The 16,615-nt window shown below is 53.1% G+C and overlaps 1 protein-coding gene across 2 annotated transcripts in view; it reads left to right on the forward strand.

Moving 5' to 3' along the window:
• Window positions 1-2,972: 2,972 nt before the first annotated feature.
• Window positions 2,973-16,615, forward strand: part of FGD4 (FYVE, RhoGEF and PH domain containing 4) — a 218,540-nt gene continuing 204,897 nt past the window's right edge. Inside the window, exon 1 of one of the 2 annotated variants that reach the window (XM_051850918.3) lies at window positions 2,973-3,399. In XM_051850918.3, the coding sequence (XP_051706878.3) occupies window positions 3,123-3,399 (277 nt within the window). In that variant the 5' untranslated portion in view covers window positions 2,973-3,122. Of the gene's footprint in view, window positions 3,400-3,645; window positions 3,840-16,615 lie in introns of those variants that run through there. The other variant, XM_089303980.1, reaches the window with a different exon arrangement.

Raw genomic sequence — 16,615 nt, forward strand, 5'->3', positions numbered from 1 at the left:
TCTCTTTCTCGCCCTGAGTTCCTTCCCTGTGGTAACCCTTCATCCTCATCCTCCTCACCAGGCCCGGCCAACTCATCTCTCAGACCTCCCTCCATGTCGACTTCTTCCACAGAGCTGATCAGCCTCCATCTCCTGCAGTTTAGGCGCCACGATTCTGGGGACTGGGTGCTTTAGAGAGCAGTTGCTTTCTTACCGGTTTCCAAATGACTTTTAAAAGATAAATGACAGGCCGGTGCCGCGGCTCACTAGGCTAATCCTCCGCCTTGCGGTGCCAGCACACCGGGTTCTAGTCCCGGTCGGGGCACTGGATTCTGTCCCAGTTGCCCCTCTTCCAGGCCAGCTCTCTGCTGTGGCCAGGGAGTGCAGTGGAGGATGGCCCAAGTGCTTGGGCCCTGCACCATATGGGAGACCAGGATAAGTACCTGGCTCCTGCCATTGGATCAGTGTGGTGTGCCGGCTGCAGCACACTGGCCGCGGTGGCCATTGGAGGGTGAACCAATGGCAAAAGAAGACTTTTCTCTCTCTCTCTCTCTCTCACTGTCCACTCTGCCTGTCAAAAAAAAAAAAAAAAAAAAAAAAGGATAAATGACAAAGCACTACCTTTTTAGGGGCAATAGTGTTCCATTTAAGTACAAGCCTAAACTTGTACCATGACAGTCTCGGGTGGCACCTGAAATTTATGCAAGCCTTCCAGGAGCTATATGCATATATACATGGCCAGACCATATGGCAGGTCATCAAAAGTTTATGGAAATGTGTATTATGGAAAAGCTGCATAGATTTCAAGTAGTTTTGCACAAAATAAACAATTCTATTTTCCATGAACTTTTCCAGTTACACACACTTACACAAAAAAACTCCAGCTATCTCGGTGCATGCCAACTCAAAATATCCTACAGTTTGCCAAGTTTCTGATAAAGTAAATGTAGCGTTTCTTTAATTAGGGCTTCTTGAAATTACCTTCTGTATGTCCACCCCCATGCCCCCAGCACAGACAGCATGATTCATAACTTCCTTCATACTTTATCAATTACCTCAATGACATTTCTGTAAATTCCTACCCAGTGATGCATCAAAGCAAATAATATATCTTACTGGCTGGACTTTTAAAATGTTCATTTATTTATTTCACTCAGAGGCAGAATAACAGAGATTTCTTCCATTCCACTGGTTCACTTCCCAAATGCCCACAAAGTCAAGGCTGGGCAGGGCTGCAGCCAGGAGCCTGGAGCTCCATCCAGTTCTCCCATAGGGTGGCGAGGCCCCAAGCACTGAAGCCATCATCTGCTCCTTTCCAGAGCACGCTAGCAGGAAGCTGAATGAGAAGCAAAGGATCCGGGACTCAAAGTTTTGGGCAAATGAAAGGAACTTGTCCTAAGAAAGAACTAGGAATGTGTATAAAGATTTTAAAATATGTGAATGAAGAAACACAAAATGCTGCCCCAAATATCTGTAGAAAGATACCCTTTTGCCCTATACAGCTTCTTACTGCATTTCTTATAGGAAGAGTTTGGGGGCTGGCATTTGGCAGAGATGGGCAGAACCACTTGGAACTTCCGTATCCCCTGAGTGCCCAGGCTTGGGTGCCAGCTGCACCCCCATTTCCAGCTTCCTGCTGATGAGCGCCTTGGGAATAGCAGGTGATGACTCCAACAGTTGGGTGCCTGCCACCCCAGGATGGGACATCTGGGTCAGTTGCGGGCCCCTGGCTTTGGTCTAGCCCAGTTCTAGCTGTTGTGGGCATTTGGGGACTGAATCAGTAGAGAGATACAAGAACTTTATCTCTTGCCTTTTCAATAAAATGAAAACTTAAAAAAGTGTTTAAAAAAAGTGACCATGTTCTGAGAAAAGTATTTCACCGTGTGTGTGTGTGGGGGGGGGGTTAGGGTTAATTCTGTAATTAATTAATTCTGTTCGCCCTTCAAGCTAGGTTGCTGGTACCCTGTCAATGATGGCAACACCATCTTTTCACCCAATCTAATATTGCTAAAACTTTGCGTTTAAATTGTAGGTCACTTATACCTACAGGGGTGTCAGTGTTTTGGTACTAATTTATATTGGAAATTATTTAAATTTTATGGCCCAGCAGATAACACTGCGATTAACACGGCAAAGAGAAAGGATGGGCGCAGTACAGCGATATGAAGATGATAAATCCTCAAAGAGCAAAAGCTGCTTAAGTCTTTTGGGCGGTGTGCGCACTGGGGGGCAGCCAGGGAGCCGCCTCCCGCAGCGCCCCGGGGACTGGGCTCGCGCAGGGCTTTCAGAGCAGGCGCTGGGGCCCTGCTTCCCCTCGTCCTTGCTGGAGTAGCCAACTCAGCAGAGATCACCGCTGATCCATTCCCCAAGATGTGGGCCACAGCCAGCAGGCACGGAGCCCCCTCCAGGGTCCGCCTCGGCAGGAGGCTGCGTCCGAAGCGGGGCAGCCGGGACCCGGACCCGAACCTGCACTCCCACGAGCAAGGCAGGAGCCCCCGGGGGCGGCCTCCCTGCAGCTGCAGATGTAAAACGCGGTTGCTTTCATGTGCTATTTCGCAGGAGTTCAAAACGCGTGACCCCCGACACAAGTCCACAGCGCATCCGCGAAGAAGCTGTGAGAAAACGCGGTCTGGTGGGCTCCAGGCGCCTTGGGCTTCACGGCCGTCCGCGCACGGCCCCCTCTCGGTCCCCAGCGTCGCTCCCGCCAGGGTTTCCTCGTCCCTGAGCAGTTCCAGGACGCGCGGGAGCTCGCCGCTACAGACGCACGCCGGTCGGCCGAGGCAGTCCCCAGCGGCGGCACCATCCCCACCTTTCAGGTGGGGCGTGGCCCTAGGGTGGGCGTGGCCTCCCCGCCCCCAGCGCCGCAGGTGAGCGGCCGCAGGTGCGCACCGCGCGGCTCCGCTCGGCCAATGGGAGGGCCCGCCGCGCGGCGGGGCGGGCCGGCTCCCGGGCGGCGCCCCGGGCTCTCGCTGGGCACGGCGAGTCCTTGGCTGCCTACACGGACGAGGGCGGCGGCGCGAGCGGGCTGGGCTCCCTGAGCTCTCCGCCTCCGAGCCCACTGGCCTGCGGCGCCCGGCTCGGGGAGGACTCGGCGTGTCCCGGGAAGACCGGGGCGAAGAGGCACCTGCCGCGCCCCCCGAAGCATGCAGGCGACGCCCCCCGGGGCCCAGGCGCCGCCGAGGAGCCTGCCCAGCCCTCACCGCGGCCCGGAGGACGGCGAGCGACCGGGCGGCGCCGCGGTGCGGGCGGGCGCGATGAGCGGCGAGGCCGGCTACAACTTCAGGCGGGTGGCGATCCGCAGGAAGTCCAACCCCGCCTACCTGCTGCCCGGGACCCCCCGGCCCTGGAGCAGGCCCTCGCCGCACCTGGGACGTCCCGTGACGGCCACCTTCTCGGCCCTGGCGCCCGCGGACGCCACAGGTGAGCGCCTGGATGGGTGGGGGCTGGGCCCGGAGGCAGCGGGGCAGGTGCGGGGCTTGGCTAGGTGGGGGGCGCGCGGCAGGTGAGCGCCTGGATAGGTGGGGGCTGGGCCCGGAGGCAGCGGGGCAGGTGCGGGGCTTGGCTAGGTGGGGGGCGCGCGGCAGGTGAGCGCCTGGATGGGTGGGGGCTGGGCCCGGAGGTCGCGGAGCAGGTGCGGGGCGCGCGGCAGGTGCAGGGCACACGGCCACGTGCTGGGCTCCCTGCAGGTGCGGGGCGCGCGGCAGGTGGGCGGCGTGCCCAGTGCTGCGGCCGTGCAGGGAGCCAGCCGGGCAGGCCCGGGTCCCAGCGGCCGCCCAGGCCTGGAGCTCCTCACCGGTTTGGTGCGGTCCTGCGGAGGCGCTGGGCCACGAGGTCACGTTCAGAGAATTCCGGAAGTGGAGGTAGAATTTTTTGCTATAGTTTGTGTAGGAACCAACAACACCTGGCCCCGCAGCCCCGGTCTTGTGCGTGACCTGGGGCCGCACGGCGTGGAGCCCCGGTTCTGCCGAGCCCCGGGCGCAGCCGCCAGGGCTGTGCGCCCGCGGATCCGGCGTGTGGGGATTGGAAGTCCGACCTTCCCGGGTCGTCTCGCTGCGGGAAGAAATCCGCGCGGTGGCTCGCACCGCACCGCCCTCTTCCCCACGTGTTTCTTTCTTCCGAGCGACATCTCCGGAACGCCAGGGATTTTAGTTTTTCTTGTTTGCAGAACTTTGCTTTGTAGCCAGCGTCCTGTCTGCGGGATGACCTGCGGTTTCGGTGGGAAGCCGCTCACCGGGGCGGCCCAGCCCTGGGGCCAGCACAAACCGTGCGGGGGCTTTTGCTTCCTGCCCCCGGTGTTGTTACTCAGCAAATCTTTGAGGGTGATTTCAATGTGGCAAGTCTGCAGCTGTCCGTCCGCTCCTTCCCGACGTGCTACTGGGCAGAGAAACGCGAGATGGGCCATGAATTACTAAAGGCTGCTCTTAGGGACCAGGAGAGATGTAAACACTGAATTTCCCCGTCTGCAGAATGAGGGCACGGTGAAGTCATTTCTGAAGTCTGCTCCAGTTTTAGGTGTGATTCATTTGAGAATGAACGGAAGAGTGTTTTCTCCTTATGAAGTGAGATTGCTGATTTTTTAAGGTTCTTATTAATTTTTAAATTATTTAATCTACACAATTGATTCATCATCCGCTGTTGAAGGTAACAGGTTCCCTGTGGCGGGGGAGCGATTGTGAAGTAGGGGTGAATGGAATAGCCGTACATCATTGCTACAAGAGGCTGGGCCTACACAAGAAAGTTTCCTTTTTTCCTTTTCTATTTTTTTCTTACTCCCTGACAGTCCAGAGCACTTGTAAAGAGAATTCAGCTGTAACTTTTCTGCCTTTGTTACATTGTCTCAATGTGTTTCACTGTTTGAAACTCAGAGTTCTTGATGTTATTTTCAGGGTTGAAAAATAATTACTGTATCTTAACAGGTGCAGCTGTTCCCTGTCCCGTAACACAGTCTGTGGCCTATGTGGTAGAATAAGCTAGTGGTGTTGGAGACGGGGTAGCCTTAACCTCCTGAGTGACCACACCCTGTTCATTTGGGGGAAGGTAAAAACATTTTAGAGAGTACTTGTTTCCTTGACTCCAATCTGCCTCCCCGTTAAGTCTCATCGAGTTGTCATTACGTAATTAGATTCCCCCATCAGAAAAGAAACCAGGCTGAATTCCAACCAGTGCCAGTAGCCTTTCTGTAGCACCCAGAAATGACAAAATTTAGATGCATTGCAGAGTGGACATTAGTCAGCGCCATTGAAATGTCACTTTCCCTCTTAAAGAAAAAGGAACAAAAACTGAGAGGCCCGTAACTTGGCAGGGAGAGCAGTTGAGCAGTATTGTGCTATGTTCTATGGTTATGAAACCCACTATTTTTAGAGTTCTGTGCTTTTGAGCCAGAAATAATGAAAAGAAAGTCTACCGGCTGCACCCTTTGTGTTTACCTGAATGCGAAGCTCCTCCCCGAAACAAAGCCGAGAGCTGCAGGCTTCAGTCCTGGATGCGAGTTCTAGTCCCTGTTCCATCACTAGCTGTGTGTTGGGCGGGAGGTGCTGCATCTTTTTGATTTTTGTTTTGGGAGCTATTTTATTTTTATCAAAGGCAGAGAGACACAGATTTCTCATCCCCAAGTCCCCACCACAGCCAGGGCTGGACTAGGCCAAAGCCAGGAGACTGGAACTGCATGTAGCTCCCACATGCGTGGCGGGGAGCCACCTGCTTGACCCTTTACCTCTCCACGGGTGCACATTAGCAGGAAGCTGGAATCAGATGCCAAGCCAGGACTTGAACCCAGGTATTCTAATACCAGATAGGGCAACTCAAGTGGTGTCTTAACTGCTGCACCAAACACCTGCCACAGTCCAAGTCTTAATTTCCAAATTTCTTTTTTCTACAATGAAGATAACAGTCCTTGATAAAACTGCTGGGGCGTCTCAGTAAAATTAACAACCATGCTAGATACACCAAGGAGTCATTACGCATCTTTCTGTGGCCCAAAAAATTCTGGTACCATGACAGGTGCATGGGAGGTATCCTACAAATATACACTTGCATTAATATTCTCCTTCTGGGCCCGGCACCGTGGCTCACTTGGTTAATCCTCCACCTGTGGTGCCAGCATCCCATATGGGCACCGAGTTCTGGTCCCAGTTGCTCCTCTTCCAGACCAGCTCCCTGCTGGGGCCCTGGAGGGCAGTGGAGGATGGCCCAAGTGCTTGGGCCCTGCATCCGCATGGGAGACCAGGAGGAAGCACCTGGCTCCTGGCTTCGGATTGGCACAGCACTGGCCGTAGCAGCCGTTTGGAGAGTGAACCAATGGAAGGAAGACCTTTCTCTCTCTCTTTCTCTCTCTCTCTCTCTCGATAACTCTACCAGTCAAATAAAAAAAAATCAAAGAAATAAAAAAAAAAGAAAAAATTCTCTTTCTAGGGTGCTGCTTTTGGCTACTCTGTACTAAATGCATTGCCTGTAGTAAGAGCTGTTGTACACACATACAAACTCCCATAAATTCACTGTAGCCACTGGGTAGATTGTATCTTACGCCCATTTTACAGCTCAAGTAATTGGGGTTCAGAGACTGATGGAGTCATTAACGGTTGGTTGGTTAGCAAGGTTTCAAGTTTCAGTGTCTCTTGCTGGGAGGCACTGCTCTCTCTCCTTGCTGAGCAGTTCTGGAAGTGAAGAGATAAGAGACAGCAGGTGTTCCTCAGTCCTGGAGGGGAATGTGTTGACTATTTTAGCCCCATAAGTTAGAGTTTAAAGATCCTAAAATCATTTAGTTACCTCTCAAATTTGTCTTTTCTATTATAGAAAATTTATCATTCAAAGGAATGTACATACACAAATTAGAATTTAAAACGTTTTGCTAGGGGCCAGCACTGTGGTGCCAGCATTCCCATATGGGTTCTGGTTCCAGGCCCAGCTGCTCCACTTCCAATCCAGCTCTCTGCTAATGGCCTGGGAAAATAGTGGAAGACGGCCCCAGTGCTTGGAGCCCTGCATCTACATAAGAGATCTGGAAGAAGCTCCTGGCTTCTGATCAGCCCAGTTCTGGCTGTTGAGGTCATTTGGGGAGTGAACCAGTGGATGGAAAACTAAATAACTCTCTCTCTCTCTCTCTCTCTCTCTTTCTTTCTTTCTTTCTCTCTGCTTCTCTCTCTCTCTGCTTCTCTCTGCCTTTCAAGTAAATAAATCTTTAAAAATGAAAGTTTTGTGGGCCTTGCACGATGGTGCAGTAGGTTAAATCTCCGGTCTGCAGCACCAGCATCCCATATGGGCACTGGTTCTAGTCCTAGCTGCTCCACTTCTCATCCAGCTCTCTGCTATGGCCTGGGAAAGCATTGGAGAATAGCTGAAGTCCTTGGGCCCCTGCACCAATGTGGGAGTCCCGGAAGAAGCTCCTGGCTTAGGATCAGATTAGCTCCAGCTGTTGTGGCTATTAGGGGAGTGAACCAGCATATAGCATACCTCTTTCTCAGATTCTGCACATCTCTCTTTCAAATAAATAAATCTTAAAAATTTTTTTTGCTAAATATGATCATGCAACTTTTCAAGAGCGTTTGGTCCTTTGGTGTGAGAATCACAAATTGTGGTTTTCTTTCTTCCATCTTCTTTTATACTTGCCTTGGTCCAGTTTTTTCTGTGCCTCCTTTTTTTTTCTTTTTCATAGTTGAATCTCTGAATCCCTTGGGCATTCGGGAGAGTTTATATACTGAATGTTGTTTATTCTTATTTTTAAAAAATCTTTTTAATATTTATTTATGTGAAAGGCAGGGCAGTAGAGGAGGAGAGAAGGCCAGAGACAGAGAGGTTTTCCATCTGCTGGTTATCTCCCCAAATAGCCACAGCAGCCAGGCCTGGGTGAAGCCGATGCCAGGAGCTTGGATCCATGCAGGATTCCTACCTAGGTGGCAGGGGCCCAAGTGCCTGGGCCGTCCTGTGCTCCCTTCCCAGGTGTGTTAGGAGGAAGCTGGCTGAGCAGTGGATCAACCAGGATTTGAACTGGTGCTCTGAAGTGGGCTGCTGGTTTCCCAAGCTGGGGCGCGCCGGGCTGTGCCACAACTCTGGCTGTGGGGAGCAACTCGGACTAGACTAAGTTACTGGAATTAAGACTTATTCTATGCATCTGCTCTCCCACAATATGGCGCTGAGAAGGGAGAAACAGCTTCTACACAGCTGCCTCCAGTTCAACCAATAAACAGTGGGACCTGCTCCTGATTGGAGGAGAGCAGCGTACTCGGCGTGTGGGTAGCAGAGTTGGGATTGGTGGAAGAGGACTATAAAGGAGGAGAGAGACAACATGCACCAGGAACATCTAAGGGGAACATCCGGATAACATCTGAGCAGCCCCTGAGAGAGTCGGCCAGCGGTGTGCCGCTCCCCCGCGGAAGTGGGGAAAGTGGCAGGGGGAGCCGCCCCTCCATGGAGGTGGAGGGATCGGCAGCCAACCCAGGAAGGACCAGCAGCAAACCCGGGAAGGGCCGAGCAGACAAAAGAACAGCGCAGGGTCTAGTGTCGTTCCTCCGCGAAGAGGGGGAGCGACATCTGGCCCCTAGTGTTGTTTCTTCTGACTCTGTAGCTGGGTTATTTCCGCAATTTCTTGGCAATCCTCAAGGGCCTGCATTGAAGATGCCTTTCTGTCCAAACAAGGTGCTTGTGACTTCAGCCTGGGACTGCCTGTTGTTAGCCTAATCACTTCAAGGTAGTGTCCGATTGAACTCAGCCTTCCTCAGGGAGGTCGTGGTGGTCATTGTCGGTGGTCGTTGTTCCACGTAGGCCTGGCTTAGGTCCACACATGCTCTCTTGAGTTTGCCTGACTCCTGTAGTCTCTGTCATTGCGTGGAGTCAGGGTGACCCTCATTCCCCCAGGGCTGTGCTTCCTGGCGCTGACACTGGCTCGAGGGCAGCGTGGGGATGGGTTTAGCTTACAGCTCTTGTTCTTCCTGCCCTTGGCACCCCTGTTTGCTTGTGAGGCCAGCAGTATGTGTGACAGCATCTCTATTGTGGCTCACTGAGAGCCTCTGGGAGCCTTCCTGTAGAAGTGCTGCTCCTTTGGCAGTTCCCCCAGGGCTGCTGTCCTGAGCGCATGGGCAGGAGAAGAGGGCGGGGGACTGGGTAAGAGCGTGGAGCTGAGGGCTGCAGACTGGATTCTGCTCCCGTTCTCGCTGTGGGAGCTTTCTGTAAAATCAGTGGGATCCCTGCCGTGCTAGAGGGGAGCAGACAGGATGCATAGAGGCTTCGTGGCGGGCTCTTCTGCCAGTCATTTTCAGAAGCAGGACTCAAAGTTGCCTGTGGCTTCAGGGCCCGCCTGTGTCATCCCAGCTCCCGTGGCTTCCCAGGGCTCTGTGTGGCCAAGGGTGAAGTAGTAACAGTGGGTGATGCCCGTTCATGTGTGTGAGGGCTAACATTGTTTGTAACATGATGAACGTACGTGATATTTATAGGCATCCACTGATTTCTGTCTAGTTCCCATTTTCAGGCCTTTCTCATTCATTCATTAGAAAGGCAGAGAGGGAGACACAGAGGGATTTCCCATCCTTTGGGTCCTTGTCCAAAGGGCCTGCATTGGGACAGCGGGTGTCCCAGCCTCCCACCTGAGTGCCGGGAGCCTGAATACTTGCACTATCACTTCCACCTCTGTTGGAGTCGGGAACTGGGCAGGGAGTGGGGCCAAGGCACTCAGGGGGTGTCTGCCACCCGCCCCCTGGTCGGTGCCTGGCTGCACATCCTGCCCTGTGACAGGGCTTTTCCACTTGCTTCTGGTCCTTGGATCCCACCTTGCTCTCCTCTTCAAGTAGACCTTAACTTGGCCCTGGAAGAGCGAGCGCCTACCTTGCCCTTCGGGCTTGGTGATGTTCTCTCGGGAGATGACCGGCCCTGGGAGGTTGCTCATCCGCTTCCCCTTGCGGTTTGCACTTTCCCCTTTGACTCTCTTGGCCTGGAGGGCCTCCCTGGCTTCTTGGGCTTCCCCGCCCCCGCCCACGTCCTTGCCCTCAGCCAACAGCTCTACAGGAGCCGTGATTCCTCAGGTGGCTATGTGCTCCTCTGTGACACAGGTGCCTTGTTTCACTCTTTGGCCCTGATGAGAGCTCATTTTCTCCCTCTGCCCAGCCCCCTCCTCCTCTCTCATTTCCCTCCTCCTCCTCCTCCTCCTTCCTCCCACCCTCTCTCCCTTGGGCTCAGCCACCCTGGAGGGCACACTCAGCTTAATTGTAGCTGCCCTGCTGTGCCCGGGGTCTGCAGGGAATGTCAGCCTGCCCTTAGGGAAGGAGCCTTCCTGCTGCCTGGTTCCTGTTTGGCTTCAGGTGTTGTTCTGGGTCAGCTCTTGTCCCTGCTAGCTGTCTGTGCGCCAAGCCAGCCACCAGTTCCTCATCTCCTGGGCTGATTGTGTTGTGTCCCTTGCCTCCCTTCCTCAGCGTCAGCATAGATGCCCGTTCTGCACAGCCTCCCCTCCCATTCGCTTTCTGAAATCTGGAAGTGGGTCACTTCCTTCCTGCACTCCGAGACCTCCTCTGGCTTCCAGCTGCCCGTTACTGCTGCTTAGAATGGGGTGTTTCACATCCCAGTCACCTTAGCGTGGGCTCAGTCTTTACCAGTAACTCCTTAGCTCTGTACCTTTAAAATTCATGCAGATATTTCCTCTTTTTTTTTTTTAAGGTTTGTTTATTTATTTGAAAGGCAGAGTTACAGAGAGAGAGAAGGAGAGACAGAGTGATTTTCCATCTACTGGTTCCCTCCCCAAAGGCTACAACAGCTAGGGCTGGGAAGCCAAGAGTTTCTGAGGGGCCCAAGCTCTTGGGCCATCTTCTTATGCTTTCCAAGGTGCATGAGAAGGGAGCTGGATTGGAAGTGGAGCAGGCAGGGTTGCAACCGTAGCCCATAGGGGATGCCAGCATCACAGGTGGTAGCGTAGTCCACTATGCTACAGCACCGGCCCCAACAGATACTTAATCTTACTTGCTCTGTTGAAGCGGGACTCGTCATGTGTGGCTCACACGTGAGGAGCTGTGTGCGTGTTTCCAGGTCACATTGGGCCTCATTTGCAGAGCGTTATCTTGAACTGGTCACTCTTCTGCCCTGAGATGGACTTTAGCACCAGCAAGTGTTCTGGGGGCCCGCAACCAATTTAGTGACACTGCTTCATTTGTGCAGGAATAGGGAGAAAACAGGTCCCCCTGCAGTGCCCTTCCATTCGCTGGAAGGAACCTGTCCACTGCACCACCTGCGGTGTCTACAGAAACCAGCAGCCTCTACGCCCGAGAGGTGAGGAGTCAGCGTGCAGAGCCACGTGCGTCAGGAGCCACCCTGGCCGCTGCTTGTAACTTCAAGTGCAGTGCAGTATGATGATGAAAAGGATGTCACCAGATTATGTCATAGTCAAACTTGACTTAAAAAAATTACTAAAAACTCTATGCAGAAAAATAAAGCTTTTGAACAATTTTTTTTCTTTGTTGAACTGGAGAGTTAGAGAGCCAGCATTCCTACCACTGGTTCATTCCACAGATACCCACGATGGCTGGTGCTGAAGCCAGGAACTCAATCCATGTCTCCCATCACTGCTGCCTCCCAGGGACTGCGTTAGCCGGAGGTGGAATTGGGAGCTGGAGCTGGGGTTGGAACCCAGGCACTATAATAAGGGATGTAGGCACCTTAAGTGCTAGCGCCTATGCCTGCCCTGAACAAAATGGTTGTTGTTTCCTCTGCAGAAAGTTGCCTAGAATGTAATATGTTGATACCATGAAGCATGCCGCCCCAGGGCTGTCATGTTGATAACACAACAGTGTTGTGACTGGAGCCACTGAGTCCACTGTACCTGAAACTGAGGCCTCAGCCTGCAGTTTGTGGAGTAGGGAGGGGGAAGCTGTCACGCAGCTGTGCTAGGAAGGTGGGTTCTGCTCAGAGGGCTTGGAGTCAGGCCTGCCTTGTGCTACCGCGTTACAAGCAGCTCTCTTAAGAAAGCAGGGACTCAGAAGTGCGTGATTAGAGCCACTGTTAAGGTGTAAGATGGGGGGACCTGCAGGAAAATAATGAAGAGACCTAAGAAATGGTTGAGTTTTGTGCGTGGGGGAGACCTGGTAGGGAGGGCTGGTAGTCTGCCCTCAGAATGTGGTGTGGCAGGGGTGGGTTTCTGCCACAGTGCAGTTGGGACTCCTGCAGCCCATGTCAAAGGGTCCAGATTCAAGTCCTGGCTCTCTCACTTCTGCTGACCTGTACCTGCGGGAGGCAGCAGGTGATGGCTCAAGTTCTTGGGTCAATGAATTCCTAGTTTTGACCTGACGTAGCCCTTGTTGTTGCTGGCATTTGGGGGAGTGAGGATGGAAGACCTTTCTATCTGTGACTCTCTGCACTTGCCTTTCAAATAAAATGAAAAGAAAAAGTATGCTGTGTGGTATTGGGAGTCCAAAGTGGAAGGAGCCCAGTGCTTGACCTTCGGTGGTTCCCATGCTGGGAGAGGCCATGCAGTGCATAATCATTTCTGCAGCACATTGTTTTGTGTAAAGAGGAAGGCACACGTTGTGCTGGGCCCAGCCCCGGGGAAGACTTGAGCACGTGACTTCGGCCTTCAAGGTCACCCCTGCCTGTGTCTGCTGGTCTAGGCGTCTAAGCTGGAGCAGCATCCTGCTGACATGGTCAGGAAATCCACACCAGGCTGGAAAAACAATCTCGCTCCCAAGTCCTATTCAGAGCCCTGTGCCAATTAATTCCATAGGATCTCTGTGTTCTCTTTCCAAACATCCCTGTATCCTCCGTTCCAGTTTGCATTTGATGTTTCTTAAAGATTTATTTTGCGTATTTAGAAGGCAGCTAAGCTTGCCAGTATGCCACTAATACCAACAGTTTTTTGTGTATTTCGAAGTCAAGAGAGAGAGACAGTGTTCTCCCATCTGCTGGTTCGCTCCCCAAATGCCTGCAAGAGCTGAGGCTGGGCCAGGCCAAAGTCGGGGGCTGAGATTTGAATGTGGTCTCCCAGATGGGTACAGGGACCCATGAACTTGAGCCATGTCAGGTGCATGAGCAGGAAGCTGGAATCAGGAGTGAAGCTGAGACTGGAACCTGGCATGTCGAGCAGGGATGCCGGCGGTCTAAGCAGCGGCTTAACCCACTGTGCCGTGATGAAGCCCTGAATTCTGCGGAATTGGGATGCTTCTTGAAACTGATGTTGTTTTAAAAAGTTTGATACATGCGAATGTAGATTGGCCTCCATTTTGAAATATAATCACACAGGAGGCAGCCTTGTGGCTCAGTGGGTTTAGCTGCTGCCTATAACGCCAGTCAGTATCCCTTAGGGGCACCAGTTCGGTCCCAAGTCCTGGCTGCTCTGCTTCAGATCATGCACCCTGCTGATGCAGCAGGGAAGGCAGCAGAAGATGGCAAGAGTGCTTGGGCTCCTGCCACCCACACGGGCACCCAGATGGAGTTCCAGGCTCCTGACTTCCGCCTCTCCCAACGTTGGCTTTTGCACCCATTTGGGGAGTGAACCAGTGGATGGAAGATTCTCTGTCTCCCTGTAACTCTGCCTTTCAAGTAAATAAATAAATATTTAAAACATGTGTGTTTGCACAGTGTTTACTGCCTGTGATTAATATAGTTGTTAAATCTGCTTCTGGGTTATGTTACTGAGTAGACTAACGGCTCCCCTACCACCTCTCTCCTCTAGACCCCAAATAGTGACGTCATTTTCCTGAGCTGTCAGTTGCTCAGCACTCTGTTAGCCCCTTGGGGTCCCCAGTACCTTCCAGGCATGATCTTGTTCATGACCATCACAGGCAGGGCTGGGGCCCCACTGTGCAGATTGGGTACCAGGAGCCCAGTCAGGTTAGCAGGTGGGGGAGCCAGTAGGTCAGCCGTGCTCTTTGCTCCTGCGCTTTGCTGGCCAACATAGATCTCACCTTGCCTGCTTTGAACACCTCTGAGTGTAAGGGTGTTAAGTGTTGGTCTTTAGTAATGGAAAAAAATGTCTTCCAGTGATAGTCTAAACAACAGGTCCACTTCTGCAGCTCATGACGCTGCCTTCAAAATGGCATTTTTCAAGGGAGAAACAGAAACACACTCAGAGAAGGTCCTGGAGATGGGAACCAGAAAGAGTGGCCTACATCCTGCTGAGAATACTCGCTTGGCCTCAGCCCTGCACGTCTGGCAGCCGGGCCGACTCTCTGGTGCCAGTCCTGAGCAGGGTGATAGTTACGGGCTGAACTCTGAAGTTGTGTGAATGGTATTCATTTGCAAGATGCCTGCTAATTTTAGGTGTTCTACAGCTGAAGCTGCGTGCTTCCTTTTCTCCATTAAAAAAAAACCTCAGTGGGTGGACGTGCAATTGTGTGTGTGTGTGTGTGTGTGTGTGTGAGAATGTCAGGCCTGCTGGTGTGTGGGGCAGAGCACTTTAATTTTTCTGCGAGGTTTTTGTGTCACATCTATGCATAGTGGCACTTGGGTGAGACTCCACAGAGCGGAGATGCAGGACGGGGACTGACGAGGGTGCTGATGAGAGCCCCTCTGTGGTGCCTTTACAGCCGGGCAGAACTCGGTCACTGCCTCTGAAAGCCATGAAAGAGGGGAAGTGGAGAGAAGGAGGAAGCAGGGAGGACCTGCCAGTGCCCCGGTCCTTGTTCCTGCCCAGCGCGGGGCCCAGCGTGGGCGTGCCCAGGGCCAGCTCAGGAGCTGCCTGCCTGGCTGGACGCCTGGATGCTGTTGTTAACCTCGGAGGTTTGCTGTAGCCACATAACAGGCACTGGGGAGGTACAGAATTGGAATTGAACGTTGGAAGGTACTCGCCCACCGCCACGTCAGTTGGCTGCTGTTACTCTGTGACATCATGAAAGCCCCTAATATGGTGGACCCGAGAGAGAGAGAGAGAGATTGAGATTGAGCAATTGAAATCCTGCCTGCTGGTTCACTCCTCACATTCCTACCCTGGCTGGTGCCGCTAGGCCTGGACTGGAGTCAGATGCCCAGTCCAGGTGTGCCATATGGGTGATGGGAACCCAGCTGCCTGCGCCTCCCAGGGTCTGCGCCAGCAGGATGCTGGAGTCGGGAGTCAGGAGCCAGAGCTGGGCGTCTGAGCCAGGCCCTCCATGTGGGATGCAGGTGTCTTGGGGACCAGGCCCAGCGCCAGCCCCTGGTTGTATCTTGGTGGTTGCCTGTGTAGACTTCAGGAACCCGCTGAGGGCTGCGTGGCTCTCAGTGCGTGCAATTCTCTTACTGCAGTGTTGAGTCTGTCGGCTGCCCACCGCGGGAGTTTCTTGGGTCCCACAGCAGCTTGCACTTTGTCTTCTGGACACTTCTCACTCCGTACTGTGAGTCCCAAGGCCATTTCCTTCCGGTCAGTTCCTGCAGATACTCCAGTGCCTCCTGCACAGATTGGGTTTTGAATGGGCTGTTGAAAAGTTGAATTGTTTACGTCTGCTTGTTCTCTCTCATCAAAAAATATCCCTGCTCAGGAGGAGATTAAGAAAATAACTCATTGATTAATTTTTTTGCTTTTGAGTTTTTTCCTTACTGATGTGTTGATTGACACATCCTCTTATTGTAGACTGGAAATTTCTGGCACCGAAAGCCTTTTCATTTTTAAAAAGCATTGATTGGGTTCATCTGCTGTGGCGGAGCTCTGACCTTTCCCAGCGCCTGGTTTCAAGTTGTGAGCCCTGTTCCTGGACTCCGTCCTTGTTCTATTTCTCTGCTTTCCCCTAACTCCGTAGAGTGTGCAGGGCATTCAACAGTACCTGGATGGACAGCACTGGTATCTGGGGATTGCGTTTTTCTGTACATGTTCGGAAGTAGCCTTGTGTTCCGTTCTGTTCCCGAGCCCGCCCCAGCACACACTTTCATCTCCGTGAGGGCAGGGGTTTTTGTTGCGTTGTTTCCCAAGTGCTGGCTTCCTCCCGAGTCCCAGCTTGTCCCTACCGTCTGCTTCTTCACTCCTGGGGTTACCATCTCAGCCGGGTGTTGGGGGCAGGCGCCAGGCCCAGGCCCTTTGTGCTTGGGGCGCCAGCAGTGAAGCCCCTGAGTCACTGTGGGCTGCCGTTTGGACAGGAAGCGGAGGAGGAGGAGGAGGAGCCGGAGCTGGCAAGGAGCTGATGGAAGGATAAGGTGATGATAGTAGCAGGAGCTGGCCTGGGGCCCTCGGTTCATACAGTTCTCGGCTGTGTACAGGGCTGAGTATTCCTTATCCCAAATGCAGGGACACAAGTGTTGTAGATTTCAGAGTTTTTTGGATTTTGGAATATTTGAGTATAAGGTATGGGGATGAGACCTGAGACTAAACACGGATTTATCATACACCTCGTGTGCATATAGCATGAAGATGATTTTGGAGGACATACAGATTTTAGTTTTATTTATTTATTAGAAAGAGAGAGAGATTGGTATTCTGTCTGCTGTTTCACTCCCCAAATGCCTATAACAACTGGGGCTGCCCCAGGCTGAGCCAGACCCCTGGAACCCCACCCTGCTCTCCCACAACGGCGGCGGCGGGGGCGGGCGGCAGGAGCCTCCTTGCTAGACCACCACCCACTGCCTCCTGGTGCGTTAGGCGGAAGCTGGATTGGAAGCTGGATTGGAAGCAAGCTGTTGCGGGGCTGGACCCAGGCACACCAGCACGAAATGTGGTTCCCAGTGGGGCCACCATGTCCACCCCCTAAGCTGTCTTTTTAATAAT

This window comes from Oryctolagus cuniculus, chromosome 9 (assembly GCF_051225735.1).
Source record: "Oryctolagus cuniculus isolate XC-2025 breed Fujian yellow rabbit chromosome 9, ASM5122573v1, whole genome shotgun sequence".
NCBI classification, from domain to species: domain Eukaryota; kingdom Metazoa; phylum Chordata; class Mammalia; order Lagomorpha; family Leporidae; genus Oryctolagus; species Oryctolagus cuniculus.